The sequence below is a fragment of the Loxodonta africana genome, chromosome 11, assembly GCF_030014295.1.
Source record: "Loxodonta africana isolate mLoxAfr1 chromosome 11, mLoxAfr1.hap2, whole genome shotgun sequence".
In the NCBI taxonomy this organism is placed as follows: domain Eukaryota; kingdom Metazoa; phylum Chordata; class Mammalia; order Proboscidea; family Elephantidae; genus Loxodonta; species Loxodonta africana.
In genome coordinates this window covers 5,674,038-5,690,335 of record NC_087352.1, presented here as the reverse complement: position 1 = coordinate 5,690,335, position 16,298 = coordinate 5,674,038, and the positions used below count along the sequence as shown (strand labels likewise).

Sequence of the window (16,298 nt, the reverse complement as noted above, 5' to 3'; positions counted from 1 at the left end):
TTAGGAACTTTAATGTTAAATAACTTATAAAACAAAGAGTTAGGTATCTCATTGTTAAAATAACAAAATTTTCTTTGATTACTGAGTTGAAGAGTTAATCTATTCTTTGTGTAATCTGCCTCGAGGACAAAGGTTCGGTCTCTCATTAGGATAAGATTCCTGAGTTGGAAACCAAGCCACACGGCTTTAAGGAAAAAAAAAAAAAGCTAAGGTTTTTGTTTTAAGATCTTCAGTTAAATAATTTAAGTATTGTTTCGTGGTAACTTATGATAAACTCCTGGCAAGTTTGAAACTTCATGGAAAACCACAAAATTTTTATAAAGGAAAAGTGCTAAAAAGGTTATTTAACATGGTATAATTTTTTAAGTTACTTGGAATGTGTTCTTAAAATCAAGAGAAGTGCCTGATTGTCACTGGGTTAAGATTTATATGTTAGTATTTCCTCTTATGTTTTCGACTACTATCAGACAGCAGATGCATAATATTATGACATAATTTTATTATTATTTCTTAATTGTTAACTTGGTCACAACCTTATTTTTCTGAATCTAGCATCATCGAAGCCAATAGTTGGATTGGAGAATTCACATCATGTACCTACTAAGCTATTTTTGTTACTATTTGGGTATTCAGAGACTTGATAATCTTGGTATATATACTCGTGGTATATCGTCACTGTGGTATTTTGTCTCAAGATTATTACGTATTATATCTGAAGCTCTTTAAAAATATGGTTAATGTTTATATTCAGAAATTTTTTTATCTGAAGTTTTTTTTCAACTGATTTTATTTGGCCTTTACGTTATGCTTGTAATTAAGTTCTACCAGGTCTTTCACTATTAAGGGTTATGTTTATAAATTAATCGTGTCCATATTAATTTTTGTCATCTGCAGATAAGCTTTTACTTTGCTAATTTTCTGAAAACATTTGACCAGAATATCTCAACTGAAAAAAAATGGACTATATTGAACTTGCAAAAAAGACTGTGACTAGATTCAATCAAGATTTCCAGAACTCTCCTGACAGGGGGCACAACAGAGAACCCCTGAGGGAACAGGAGATCAGTGGGATGCAGACCCCAAATTCTCATAAAAAGACCAGACTTAATGGTCTGACTGAGACTAGAGGAATCCCGGCGGTCATGGTCTCCAAACCTTCTGTTGGCCCAGGACAGGAACCATTCCTGAAGACAACTCATCAGACAAGGAAGGGACTGGACAGTGGGTAGGAGAGAGATGATGATGAAGAGTGAGCTACTTGTATCAGGTGGACACTTGAGACTGTGTTGGCATCTCCTGTCTGGAGGGGAGATAGGAGGGTAGAGAGGGTTAGAAACTGGCAAAATTGTCAGGAAAGGAGAGACTGGAAGGGCTGACTCATTTAGGGGGAGAGTAAGTGGGAGTATGAAGTAAGGTGTATATAAGCTTATATGTGACAGACTGACTTGATTTGTAAACGTTCACTTAAAGCTCAATAAAAACTATTAGAAAAAAAAGAGACTGAAAAAAAAAAAAAATTCCAGAACTCTTACACAGAAGCTGATGGCCTTGCAGACTGTGATCGATCCAGAATCGCATGCAACAGAAATTAACTATGTAAGGCTGAGTAAATGAAATGATACTGTGGGTTTTACATGAGATTATTGCTGATGTTTTGAGGTTTTTCTTTCTGGAAATAAGAAATGCTTTAAGGTCCTACTTTCTAGATATAAGAAACCATTTTCCTCTTTTCTCCTAAATTATCTAATGGGTTTAGTTATCGTAACTCTTGAATTACAAGTTCCTGTTGGTAAACTTAGGAAAGTTGTAAATATCATAACCAGAGAAGTGTGTGAAATTTGAGTTATGACTTTACAAATTAGAATAGCATTAGATTTCCTGTTAGTTCTCTTAAGGGATAGTTTGTGCCTTAATAGATAAATGTTGCTGTGTTTATATTAATATGCAACCTTAGGTTTTGCAGGGTGTAGTTGTTGCTGAGGCATATGAAAAAGCAGTTACTGATGCTGTTTATATGGAAACAAGCACCTCATGAGATTTGTTTCCTTGGTTCAAAGACCTTAGGGTCATGGTTTCATTGGTTGTATCAGACAATTGGCCCAGTATTACTGTTAGTGTTTCTATTCTACCTCCCGATTTGCTGTATGGTGCCTGGGATCTTAAAAACCAGATAGTGCCCAATTACCATTTATTGGGCTTTTTTGATCAAAGATTCTATAAATAGATCATGATCCAAAAGAGGGAACCATGAAAGAGTTATAATTCTCCCAGAATCCAGGTTTCTGGTTTTCATGTAGGTTGGAGCAAACTACATAGGCCATCAACTTTGTGTGTTTTTTTGAACCTCGAACTTTGAGAAAAAAAAAAATGATTCCTGGAGCTACTCTGAGTCCAGATAAACTAGCAAGACCCTTTTGTTCTGAGCATTGTGCTTTTTTTTTTTTTTTTTAAGAAATTCAGTCTGTTTTGAGAAGCTGAATCCAAAGATCGGTAATCAAACTCTCACCCTCTTGCTATACAGAAAATTATGTATCTTAAAGAAACCAGGTTCTTAGAGAAGATTGACCTCATGGCTCAGACTCCATTTTGTCTTAGAGTTCACAAAAAAAAATAAAAAATAATTTTTTTTTTTTTTGAGAAGGTCACCCATGACTGTTAATAGGTAAACCAAGGAGGGGCAGTTTGCCCTTGGGAAGAACACTAAGTATGTTTTAGACAGATTAACTGGAGCCCTCCAACAGGAGAAGTACCTTCTGTATTCTTGCTAATCATGTATTCTTTAATGGAAACTTGTCACATGTAAATTTTTCTATACCTTCTGTTTTCTCTAGACAAACTTCATGTGCTTTATGGACATATGTTTTTGTGTGGTAGATCCAACTATACTAGTTTAGACGATCCCTTTCCAACTGATAGTGAATTTACATGGGCAATCTCTTGTTTAGATTCCTAACAAATGCACTGGCAATGCACTTTGGAAATTTTAGGATTATCTATTGATATTCATAGTAAATATTAGAAAGGTAATGTTAATTTGTTACCCATTGTAAAATAAGAGTCAGAAGAAAGCCCATTGGTCCAACACTCAGGGTGTGGTTGGTAACTTTAATTCCTACTTATGGTATATTTGAATTGGAGAAAACTTTAAGAAATTTATCAATCACTATAGGACAAATAACAGACGAATTGCTAGTGGGATGGAAGCACAACAGTGATCTCTGATCTCATTAAACCAAGGTGACATGAGATAACAAAATAGCCTTAGATTTTTTTCTAGTCCAAGAAAAGTGTAGTCTGTGCTGTAGCAAATACCTCATGTTGCATTTAGATAAATAACACAGGAGAGGAACAGGATATACATAGAACTGGATAGCAAGCTACTTGGTTACACACTGTAACACCCTTAGAAACACCAGCTTTATTTGGTTTGTAACCATCAGGAATAAGTTTTTGAGCTAGATCACTACTACAAGGGATAGTTTTACACACCTAAAAGGCAAAAGAAGGCCTCGGGCTAAAATGTTGATGTACACTGAGTCTGCTCACTTTGGCAATGTGATTGATGAGAACACTGCTGTTAAGATCCTGGTGAAGAACCAGACGTTATCTGGTGGAAAACCAGCGCTGTGAGTTTAAAAAGCCTGCAATGGCCACCATCTAGGAGCTCGACTAAGTCCAGGTATTGATGTCGATGTGTTATCTCCAAGCTCCCATCAAAAGGAGTGAAAGGTTTAGGAACTAATGTTGGAATCATTATTCCCTGTCCTTGAGCAGAAAGAATGTGACCCAGCTGGGCTCACAAGAGTTTACAAGGACTCACAAGGACACATCAACTGGGCCCTAAGATATTGACAACAGAATAATCTTGGAAAATATCTTTTAGGGAAATTCTTACATAAGCCAGAACACAAGACTTTCCACTCTTATCATTTTCTACTAGCATTCAGTGAATAGAAAATTTGTCGGAAATTTGTTAAGAAACCTTGCCATACAGCCCTCTCTTGGCCCAAGTTCCCTCTGCAGTAGAAGCTCCAAGGACTTCCCAAGCTCCTGGAACATCTCAGGAATCTGGATGAGGCAGCTCCATCTGTTCTAAGGTCAGGGTGAAGTTACTTACAGTGTTGGGTGGAATCCAGTACTTCCTTTCCCCCAAAGTGGGGGCACATGCTAGGGTTACGTAATCCCATAACCAAGCCTTCACCCCCCTTCCAGGGCCAGCCCTAATAGGCCTTTCTAGGACTTGATCAACAGCTTCAGCCCCACCCCCACCCAGCCTTATGCCCGGGATCTGGGGTGTCAAATTCCCTGGGACCTCCAAGCACTTTCTCCCCCACCTGCATGGGAACCGCAAACATGGTGCGCACCCACTGACCTGTGGGGATACCCATACCTCCGCCTGGCCTCCCAGGTCCTTCGCCTCAGAGGCATCCCCCACCCCAACCCAAAGTGTGGAGCCGTAGCCCAACTGAGTTTTGGCAACCTGCCTTCTGACTCAGGTACTGAAGGCCAATTTCTGGGGCAGAAGGCAAGAGTAGACACAGCTGCAGGCTGAGGAGGTAGAGGGAGGACTCTATGAGAGGAGGGAAAGAAGAGAGTTCATCCAAGTCTGAGGTCCTCTTTCCCTGTGGCTTTCAGCTGCCCCGCCCTTCCCCTAAACCCTCCTTGAACCTCAGCCTGGCTTCAGTCCTGCCCACTGCATACTGACTGGCAGAGGCATGACAGGCAGAAAAAGAGAGAGAGAGATCCAGAGAGTCAGGAGAAGAAAGTGGCAGAGACAGACTTGGGGAGATAGGGTGAGAGAGAAAGAGAAAGGGCAGAGCAAGAAATGGAGACAGAACAGAGAGAGAGACAAAGATCAAGAGACACAGAGACAGGGAGAGAGAGTAAGAGACCAAGGCACAGAGACACAAAATGATTCAGAGGCGGAGAATGGAGAGGCAGAAGCAAAGTGCGACATAATACAGAATTTCAGAGACAGATGCAAGATACACAAACACAGGGGAGGTGTGAAAAATGGGCTTACAGAGCATGAGAAAACGCCAACTCAGACAGGGAAAGAGACTTGCTCAAGGCCACACACCCAAGCCAGTGGCAGAACTGGGCTCGAACCCAGAGAATTATAGTGCCCATGTGACCAAAGGTACCCGGCCTCCACCCCTGGCCTTCACTTTGCTCCAAGCCTCATAACTCCAACCCCCAAAACCAGGCCCAGGGCCCTGCATGGCAAAAAATGGGTGAGACCCTTCAGCCAAAGATTGAACAGACCCATGGAACAAAACAAGGCTAAAGAGGTGCACCAGCCCTGGGGCGGAGACTGGAAAGTAGGAGGGAACAGGAAAGCTGGTAACAGGGTATCCAGGGTTGAGAAGGGAGAGTGTTGACATGTTGTGGGGTTGTTAACCAATGTCATAGAGCAATGCGTGTACTGTTTGATGAGAAACTAGTTTGTTCTGTAAACCTTCATCTACAGTTTAATTAAAAAAAAAATGGGTGAGAGGCCTTTGCCCCCAACCCAAGGCAAACAACCGCCCCTGACCACAGTGAGGAGAGCAGAGGTCCGCAGGCTCAAGAAGGGTGAAGGAGGGATCCCCAGACACAGCCCCCACCCAAGGCTCCACTCCACCTGGCTGTGAGCCCTAGGGCTGCACCCAAAAAACTGCAGGGGGGTGGGAAGGGATTAAGGTTCACTTGGAGAACAAATAAGAGGTAAGGGTGGAGAGAGGCAATTTAAGAGCAGTCCCTGCCCCCAAGACATCCCGAGAGCTGCAGGGCACATCTGGAGCAGACCTTGGCTGTCTGCCAGAGCACACCTCTGGCACCCCACAGCTCAGCAGGTAAAGGGCCTAGCTGAAGGTCACAAGGAGAATGGGCAGTCTCATAAGAGGGGGTCTCTGGCTCCATCTCTCTCTGTGTCTAAGACTGGTTTGCAATCTCCTTTGCCATCTCCACTGAGGGTTGTCTGGTCTCTGGGTCCCTCTTTCTGGGGGTCTTTCTGGGGCTCTGTTCATTCATTTGACAAGTATTTTCAGGGCACCGAGGGTCTGTAGCAGCACTTCTCACAAAGGATGGCACCTCTCTCTGGATTGTGGCCCCTTGATTCTGAATATTTGATTCTCTTCTGTCACTGTTTCCACTTCTGCCTCCCCTCTGTCTCAGTCCTTCTTGGTTTCTGTCTCTTTCTCTCTCTCCATCTCTGTCTCTGTGTAGCTCTCTTTTTCTGACTCTTGGTTTCTCTACCTCTCTCTCTTCTCCCGTGGTCTGTGTTTAACTCTTTGTCTCCTTCTGTCTCTTTCTGTCCACCTCCATTTCTCTAAGTATGTACCTCTCTCCATCACTCTCTCTTCTGTCTTTCTAGCTCTGTGTCTCTAGTTCCGTCCCTTTCTCTAGTCTCTGTCAGTCTCTTTCTGTGACTTCCTCTTCCTCTGGTTCTGTTTCTGTGTCTTGATTGGTCTGCCTCTGTCCCGTGTCTCTATGTCTATTACTGTCTTGTGTGAGAGTCAGTCTTTTGATAGGTACATGATAGATAGACATACAGACACACGGACAGATGACAGATAAATATGGTATAGATACAGACATCTATAGATACATAAATACCTCACTCTTTTTCTGTATCTTCCATTATCTACTTATGTCTCTTTTAGTCTCTCTCTAGCTCTATCTTTCTTTCTGGTCTGTCAGTCTATCTTTTTACGTCTCTCTCCATCTCTCTCTCTTTTTCTGTGTCTCTGTATTTTGGCTATCTCTGTTTCTGTTTTCTAACTTCCTCTCATTCTCTCTACTTTCTCCTTCCCTCCCTCCTCCCCTACCCCCTGACCTTTCCTTGTCTCTACCTCTACTTCCTTTCTTCTCTCCGTCCACCTGATTTCTGGGGCCTGGAGAACGCAGGCGGCAGGTGCCCATGGAGATCCCTGCCCCTCCCAGCCCTGCCTTCTCCCACTTTGCCCTCCAGACGCTGGATGCTGCCTTCACCGTGGACACTGTAAGCATGACCATCTTGCTCCTGCTTCTGGCTCTCACCTGCCTGCTCCTCACCCTCCCCTCAAGGGGCAAGGGCCGGCTGCCCCCAGGACCCAAACTCTCCCACTCCTGGGAAACCCGCTGCAGATTCGCTCCCAAGACATGCTGACCTTCCTCGCCAAGGTGAAGGGTCCTAGGCTTAAGTAATGGGGTGAGGGGCAAGGGGGATCCCATGGCCCCAGGCCCCCTGTGACCTGTCTTCTTATCCCCAGCTGAGCAAGGAGTATGGCTCGGTATATACAGTGCACCTGGGACCCAGGCGAATGGTAGTCCTCAGTGGGTACCAAGCCGTGAAGGAGGCACTCGTGGACCAGGTGGAGGAGTTTAGTGGCTGCGGAGACTACCCCATGTTTTTCAACTTCACTAAGGGCAATGGTAAGCCCACTCCCCACACGCAACCTTTTCCACAGTGCAGGAGGGGATAAGGGTGGGAGACTATCCCCCCAATTGTGGGGCCACTTAGGGCCACTAATCTGAGAACACCAAATGGAATGGAGCCAGGCAGTCCTAGTCTAGGACTAGGACATCACCATCTTGAATTGCAGTTCCATACCAATCCCCATCTTCATTCAACTGCCACCCCATTCTCTTTCCAATCCCTATTTCCATCCCAACCCCATCACCAACTTTCCATCTCATTCAAGTGGCCAAATTATTTGGCCCCAGCCCCCACTGTCCATTTCAATCCAATCCCCATCTTTCAGTCTCTCTCCCAGCAAGACTCAGGAAAGGGCACTCAGAGGACAGTGGTTGGGGACAGGCTGTCCGTTGAGCGGCCCCCCTCTTTTTCTCCCCAGGCATCGCCTTCTCCAATGGGGATCGGTGGAAGGTCCCGAAGAGGTTCTCTACCCAGCTTCTGAGGAACTTCGGGATGGGGAAGAGGAGCATCGAGGAGCGGATCCTGGAGGAAGGCAACTTCCTGCTGGCAGAGCTTCGGAAAACTGAAGGTCAGGGTCCCCGAGTGCATCCTTATCCCTAGTTCATGCCCATCCTGCTTAACAGTCAGGGCTGCTGGGCACCATAGCATGGGCGGGCACTCACAACCCCTAGAGGCCCTTCACTCAGCCTGCGATGGGAACAGCGCCCCCTGGAGGTGGGTCGGTTTGTGGTGCTGTGTTTCCTCGAGGTTTGGCTGCAGGATCCGGTGGGGCTCTGTGGGCACCCTATCACTTATCACTGTGTGGTAGTTTGAGAACAGCTCGTGTAACGTGGGGAATGATGATGACAACGATGTTCTTGAGAACTTGCCACAGGCTGGACCTGTGCTAAGCACATTTGCACGCATAAGCCCCTTAAGCCTCCGAACCATCTATTTTGCAGATGAAGAAACGTAGGCACCAAGAAGTTAAATAACTGGCCTGAAGTAACACAGCTAGTAAATGGAGGAGGAGCGAGAATGTAAACCCATATCTACTGACAGCAAAGCCTGCACTCAACACACTAATGCCCGTTTATTAAGCACTTGCTGGAGTCCTGTTGGCATAGTGGTTAAGTGCTACAGCTATTAACCACAAGGTCAGCAGTTCGAATCCACCAGGCGCTCCTTGAAAACCCAGTGGGGCAGTCCTACTCTGTCCTATAGGGTCGCTATGAGTCAGAATCAACTCAATAACAATGTGTTTGACCTGGTTTGAGCACTTGCTGTATACCAGGCACTCTTCACTTTTGTTAACTTGCTTCACCCTCCCAGCAACCACAGGAAGAGGGACCTATTACAGGTGAGGAAGCTGAGACCCTGAAGGTTCAGTCATGTGCCCAAGATCAAACTGTCAGGAAGTGGCACAGCTGGTACACAAACCCAGGTGACGCTGCTGCTCTGTGAAAAAAAAGTTAATAAAAACTACCAACACTCACATGGTACCTACCACAGTTCCAAGAGCTTTGCATATTGTATATTCTTGAAACATCACCCAAACCGAAGAAGTAGATCATATTAAAAGCTCCACTTTAAGGGAGGGGAAACTGAGACACAGAGCAGTTCACAACCCCCTACCCTAATCTTCAAATCTTGCTGATGTGGGGCAAGAAAAAATGTGGCAGGGAATGCCGCAGAGTTAAATGATGTGACTAAATGACATGAAATAATAACTGTATTAGTTTCCTGGGGCTGCTGTAACAAATTAGCACAAACTTAGTTTAAAATGAGTCAGAAAGACTGTGTTCCTCCTGGAGGCTCTGGTGGAGAATGTGTTTCCTTGCCTTTTCTAGCTTCTAGACACCACCGGCATTCCTTGGCTTGTGGCTCCATCTTCTATCTTCAAAGCCAGCAACACCGCATCCTCCAATCTCTCTCTCTCTCTGTACTTCCGTCATCATGTCACCTTTTCTCACTCTTGCCCTCCACCCTTCTTGGGTGAGGTTGTTGTGCTGTCAGGCACTGCATGTAGTACTGCATGTGTGTTGCCAACGTTGTTACATTGCTGTATATCATTAACATGTCATCCATTCTGCTGCTTTGTGTGGTTATATGTGTTGCCATGTCCCATACAGCTTGTCCTATGTTGTTTTCTGGGTTGCCATTGCGCTATTGTGTGTTGTGTTGCAGGATGATATAGCTCTATACTGGTAGCATATGCCCGTGTGTTATGTATTGTGTTACCATGTCTTGGGGTGTTTCTGGGCTGGCTGTTGGATTTCTGATTATTGTATGTGTTCCATGTACTGTGGTAGTATTTTGCTGTGTTTTCTTGCCATATATCGTTAAGTGTTCTGGGATGCCTGATGATGGCTATGTGTGTTGTGCTGTGTGCTGTGTTCAATTGTGGCCAAGAACAGAGTGTTCCATTATTGGGTATTGTTGTCCCCGAGCTGCTAGGTGTTGTGGCTCCTACGCTGCCTGTTGCATTGTCGAATATTTTGGGGGTGTTGTGATGCTGTATGTTGCATGGCCACATGCCTGCATTCCGTGTTGCAATCACGTGAGAGGGCTGGCCTGGATGTTGTGCAAACCAGGGTTGTCGCTGCCGGGGCTCTGTCCTATGTATGGCACGTTGTACATCCCGAGCAAGCCCCTTGACCCGTTCGTTCCTCACCCTCAGGTGAGCCTTTTGACATTTGTGATCAGCCGCTCCATGTCCAACATTATCTGCTCGGTGCCCTTTGGTAGCCGCTTCGACTCCGATGAAGAGGGTCTGCTCACCATTATTAGCCTCATTAATGACAACTTCGAAATCATGAGCGGGCCCTAGGGAGGCCAGCCGGGCGGAGGTCCACAAGATCGGGGATGGGGAGGGACAGACAGAGAGGAAACAGCCAGTGGAGAAGGGGCTGGAATTGGCCCTGCCTGACCCCGCCCCTCCGTATGACCTCCGCCTAGCCACGCCCTTTCCCAGTCAACGCTGTCTCTACCTCGCAAGGCCTTGCCAGCACCTGGCTGTCCCTCAAGACCGAACCCGCCCCTGCCTACCTGATCCACCCCTGCCTACCTGATCCACCCCAACCCCACTCACCACCCCCCCGCCCCGTTCCTCCTAACCCTCCCAACCCTGTCCCGTCCCCAGATGTACAACCTCTTCCCGAGCCTCCTGGACTGGGTGCCCGGGCCACACCGACGCCTCTTCCAGAATTTCGGGCGCTTGAAGGACCTCATTGCCCGCAGCATCCGCGACCATCAGGCCTCTCTCGGCCCCAGCTCTCCCCCGGACTTCATCGATTGCTTCCTCACCAAGATGGCACAAGTACGCCATGCCGGGAAGTCTCACCTCGGTCTGCTCTGAAACCTTTCCGCTGCCCCTGCCTCAAATCAACATGGATCCCGGGTTGGCTAGGCTCCGAAATGGTCTTCCTGATAGACTTCCCACCTCCAGCAGGTGAAGCTGAACACCTGGTCTTGCTGGGCTGGAGCCCGGAAATCTCGGGGCCATCACCAATTAACATCTAATTAGAAATCCTTAAGACTCTGTCCAAGATGCTAATTGTGGGCCCCACAGCTGAGATTTTCCCCGAACCGGCCCTTCCGAGCTTCCCAGCTCCCCCAAGGGAAGAAAGTTACACAGAAGCGAGACTGAAGTGGCCGGTCCGAGGGAACAGGTCACACAGGCTCCAAGCCCAGGGTCACAGTGTCCAGGGGGATCTCCTGGCCCTGGCTCACATCCCAGTCCCTCCACCCCCACAGGAGAAACAGGCCCTTCTACATGAATACTCTGCTAATGACCACACATAACTTGCTCTTCGGTGGCACCGAGACCGTGGGCACCACGTTGCGCCACGCATTTCTCGTGCTCATGAAGTACCCAGAAGTGCAAGGTGCGCGACCCCAAGCCTGGTTCGGAGACCCGCCCACACAGCTCCGTCCCGGGCTGGCCCTGCCCACATGCTTGAGCCTCGCCCCTCCCGGCTGTAAGCTCCGCCCCCAGTCAATGAGCCACGGCTGCACGCCTGGGTCTCACAGCCAACCTGAAAGTCTACTACCGCACACCGAGGCCGACCCCACCCACTTGGCCCTCGCGGTCCACACAGCGGTCTTGCTTTACCCCCGATATCTGACTCTGCCCACAACAAGCGTCTGGCCTCGGAGCCCCCAGGGCCTGCCCAGGAGCCCAGGTCTGATCCCTCCTATACAATCTGACCAGTCCATACAGCATTGTCCGCGTCCCCACCTCTCCAAGCCCCAGCTCTGGGCCTATCCCCGAAACCCTAACCTCTAGGACACTGTCCCGTGTCCGACTGGGCCCATGCCGCCTGCCCCGCCTCTGACCTCGTCCTCCAGCACAGCCCATCCCCTCTCTCCGGCAACCAGCCGGCTGGCTTTTCTGAACCCCACCCATAATTTAATCAGGGGTCTGACCTCCAGGCAGCCCCGGAGCCCCGTCCCTTAGAACCCTTGCCCAAACTAGCCATTCGTCCTCTTCAGGTCTCTGAACCCACTCCCACGCATTCAGGCCCGCCCCCTCCTTCCCAGTCTCTAGAGAACCCTCCTGCGCCCCTGCAATGGCATCTCCCGCTGGCGGGGAGTTGACCACACACACATGCGCAGGCGCGCAACACACACACACACACACACGCACACGCGCACACGCCCGGCCCAGGCGAGTCGTGTTGATGCCCTAGACTAAGCTTCTCACTCCCCCAGCGCGAGTACAGGAGGAGACAGACTGCGTAGTGGGGCGCGCGCGGCTGCTGTCTCTGGAGGACCGCAGCGCCATGCCCTATACGGACGCCGTCAACCACAAGGTGCAGCGCTTCGCAGACCTCATCCCCATGAACTTGCCGCACTGCGTCACTCGGGACACGGCCTTCCGCGGCTTCCTTCTACCCAAGGTGCGCCAGACACCTGGCAAAGGACATCTAGCATCTTAGGAAGAGTCATCCCAGGCCCTAGCAACTTGCATTCACATTTCTAGCCATGGGGATCCCGGGCCCTGGCAATCGAAACCCCGGGCTTTACAAACTGCCATCTCGAGGCCTAACCAGAAGCATCCGAGACCCTTGAATCCAGAATCTTAGCCCCTTCCCATGACCCCAACCCTATCATAGTGGGCTGGACCCCGTTCTAAACCCCGGACCCCTTCCCCACGGTAGGTCCCCTTCCTAGGACCTGTCTCCGAAATTCCCAGAGCCTGGGACTTTATTCGGAGGATCCTGTGCCCAGACACTGTTCTCAGAGACCTCTCTCCATTCCCAGAAACCCCAAATCCTCCCCCACAAGAGGGGGGGTACTTATTGGCATCTCCTATCTGGAGGGGAGATGAAAGGGCAGGGGGGGTCAGAAGCTGGGGGAAGGAGTTGACTGTCTCATTAGGGGGAGAGCAGTTAGAAGCATATAGCAAGGCATATATAAATTTTTGTATGAGAGACTGACTTGATTTGTAAACTCACTTAAAGCACAATAAAAATTAAAAAAAAAAAAAAAAGAGAGGGAGGGTCCTGCACCCTGTCACAGACCCAGCAACACAGCTTCCAGCATCCATCACTCCTAATCTCAGACTTACACACACTTCCTGGATCCCTGATCATGTCCGACGTCCTATTCCCCATATCAAGTCCCAAGGACCCCAGCCCTGTGGAATGGAACCCTAGTTCTAGGCCTGCTCCCCAACTCTTCTACACCGCTAATTCCCACCTCCCACACACGCAGGGCAGGGATGTGATCACATTCCTTAACACCGTCCACTACGGATCCCAGCCAGTTCCTGACGCCACAGGAGTTCAACTCAGAGCATTTTCTGGGTGAAAATCGCTCCTTCAAGAAGAGTCCTGCCTTCGTGCCCTTCTCAGCCGGTGAGGGCAGTAGGGGTGGAAGGCAGAGTGTCTGGGGCCCATATTTCTATCTACATTCCGCAGTCTTAATTCCACTCCCCAAACCCTCGCACTTGGTCATCCCACTTCTTCTCCCCTCCCAACTCTGTTCCTCTCGGCATCTAATGATTAACTAAAATCCTGCGGAGGGAGGTGGAGGGGCAGGATAGTAATTAACTTGCAAGTGGTCACTGTCAGTCTCTCCACTGGGTGGCACAGTTGAGACGGTTTTACTTCCTGGCTTTGATCTCTAAAAAAAAAAAAAAAAAAAACTTCCGTTTTCCCAGTACTGGGGAATAGGTAACTAACCATAAGGCGGGAGCCCTGGTGGCGCAGTGGTTACGAGCTACTACAAGCTCCGGCTGCTAACCCAAAGGTTGACAGTTGGAATCCACCAGCCAGCCACTCCTTGAAAACTGTGGAGCAGTTCTACTCTGCCCTATAGGGTCGCTGTGACTCAGAATCGACTCAACGGCAACAGGTTAGCCATATTGCCAGGAGCCCTGGTGGCGCAATGTTTAAGCGGTCAGCTGGTAATGGAAAGGTTGGAATCTGCGTGACAAAAGACGTGACAATCTGCTCGCGTAAAGATTACACCCTTGGAAACCCTACAGCAGTTCTACTCTGTCCTATAGGGTCACTGTGAGTCGGAGTTGACTCCACGGCTCAAACCACCACCACCACCATATTGCCTCCTGTATGTCAGGTGCCGCCTCTGAGAAGAGCTATCTAATATAACGGTAGTAGATAAGAGCTTTTTTTTTTTTTTTTTTTTTTTTAGATAAGAGCTGGGCTGTGTAGCCAGACTCCTGGGATTTACATCCCAGCTCTGCCACCTCCTAGCTGTGTGACCCTGGATATATTACTTCACCTCTCTGTGCCACATCTACAAAAGGGAGATAATGAAGCCCACCTCTTGGAGTTGTTATGAGGATTAAATTAACAGTGTGTACTCATTGCCGTCAAGTGATTTCTACAGGACTGGGTTTCCAAAGAACAGCTGCTGGATTCAAACTGCCGACCTTTTGATTGGCAGCCATAGCTCTTACCCACTGCGCGGCATACAGTGAAAGCTACATAGGCATTATATACCAATTGTTTTACCTGTATTTACCCTTCACAAGGAGCCCTGATTGCAAAATGGTTAGGCTCCCTGCTGCTGAAAGGTTGCTTGTTGGAACCCATCAGCGGCTCCAGGGGGAAAGACCTGGCAATCTGCTTCCATGAAGATTACAAACTAGAAATCCGTTTGTAGGGTGGCTCCGAGTCGGAGTCTACTCGATGGTACCTAACAACAACAACAACCCTTCACAAAGGCCTCATGAGGCACTGTTATCATCCCCGTTTTAAAAAAAGCCAGAAACTGAAGCCTAGAGGGGTTAAATGGCTTGCCCAAGAGCACAAAACTAATAGTGGAAGAGTCAGGATTCGAACTCAAGCAGTCGCACTTGTATGGGTCAGGTCATTCGGCTCCACGATTTTCTTAAAAGCATCTTTCCTAGACTTTTAAAGGGGCGACTCTGTGACGTCCCAACCGTTATTCTCAAAGGCTTTCTCTTGAAATTTGCCCGTGGGAAAGCCCCCTCAGCGCGTCTCCTCTCATCTCTTCTCCCTACCTCCGCAAGGCGCCGACTGTGTCTCGGGGAGCCGCTGGCGCGCATGGAGCTCTTCCTCTACCCCACCGCCGTCCTGCAGAGCTTCTCGCTGCAGCCGCTGGGGGCGCCCGAGGACATCGACCTGACCCCGCTCAGCTCAGGTCTCCGCAATTGTCTGCGGCGCGTCCAGGTGCGCTTGCGCCCGCGCTAAGGCCCTAGCTCCGGCCCTTCTAGATTCGCCTGCGCCAAGCTGCGATGCTCGCCTCTGGGGCTGCGCTGTCCCTCTTCTTGTGCCGAGGTCTGCCCCCATCCCTCTCGCAGTCACACTCTCTTCCCCGCACCCTCTGCCTTCCACTTTCCCATCCCCACCCCTCCCATGTTTACGGGGGCGCAGTCGGCGCCCCCGCAGGCAGAGAAAGACATGGGGGACAAGGTGTATGCCCCTATTTCACTCACAGAACTTACCCAATGACGTGCCCTTTCCTGGACTTTTTGTATCGTTTCCTAATAAATTTTCTTTATAATAGATTTAAACCTAACTTGGCCGAATTACGTAGAGGAGGACGGCCCCTTAGGCCTGGGGGAGAGGCAGCCTGGCTGCAGAGAGAGTAGAGAGCTGCGGGGAGTCTACCCACCCCCGCACCCCAGCCTAGGGGCGGCTGCGGTGGGAGAACATTGTTTCCTGGAGACAGACTGGAAGGCAAAGGATGTGAGGGCCTGAAGACAGAGAAACAAAGACAGCAGCCCAGAGAGACACCAAACAGAGGGAGGCTGGGAAAGATGCCGGGCACTGTACAAACAGCTGTATGCAGAGAGAAAGCAAGAGACTCGGAGACAGAGCAATTTCAGGAACAGGCAGAGGAATAACAATTACTAACACACAGTGCTTACCATAAAGAGCTCTGGTTGCGCAGTGGTTAAAGCACTTGACTGCGAACCGAAAGGTTGGTGGTTCGAAACCACCAGCAGCTCTGCAGGAGAAAGCTGTGGCAGTCATCTTCTGTAGAGATTTATAGCCTTGGAAACCCTATAGAGTCACTATGAGTTGGAATGGACTGGATGGCAGTAGGTTTGGGTTAGCGCTTATCAAGCGCCGCAGGCTGTTCTAAGTGCTTCACACGCTGCTTCATTTAATTCTCTCTGTGAGGTAAAACGGAGTCTCTGGGTGGAGCAAATGGTTATGGAACAAATGGTTAACTCATGCACACAGCTAACTGAAAGGTTGGAGGTTCCAATCCACCCAGAGGTGCCTCAGAAGAAAGGCCTGGCAATCTACCTACAAAAAAATCAGCCACTGAAAAACCCTATGGAGCACAGTTCTATGCTGAGACACACTGGAATCGCCATGGGTCAGAATCCACTCCAGGGCAACTGATACTATGAGGTAAGGCAATATTATTTTCACATTTTTACAGAGAAGCAAAACTGAGGCTCAGAGAAGGAAAG

General features: G+C 48.6%; 1 protein-coding gene across 1 annotated transcript; it reads left to right on the top strand.

The window, feature by feature from the left end:
* Positions 1-4,471: 4,471 nt before the first annotated feature.
* Positions 4,472-15,087, top strand: LOC100676089 (cytochrome P450 2F5). Its single transcript, XM_064293685.1, is given in 11 exon segments — positions 4,472-7,076; positions 7,079-7,143; positions 7,233-7,395; positions 7,818-7,981; positions 10,029-10,212; positions 10,519-10,729; positions 11,144-11,265; positions 12,092-12,279; positions 13,097-13,135; positions 13,137-13,239; positions 14,882-15,087. Coding segments are annotated over 11 exon segments (1,596 nt in total). The 5' UTR covers positions 4,472-6,901; the 3' UTR covers positions 15,064-15,087.
* Positions 15,088-16,298: the final 1,211 nt, after the last annotated feature.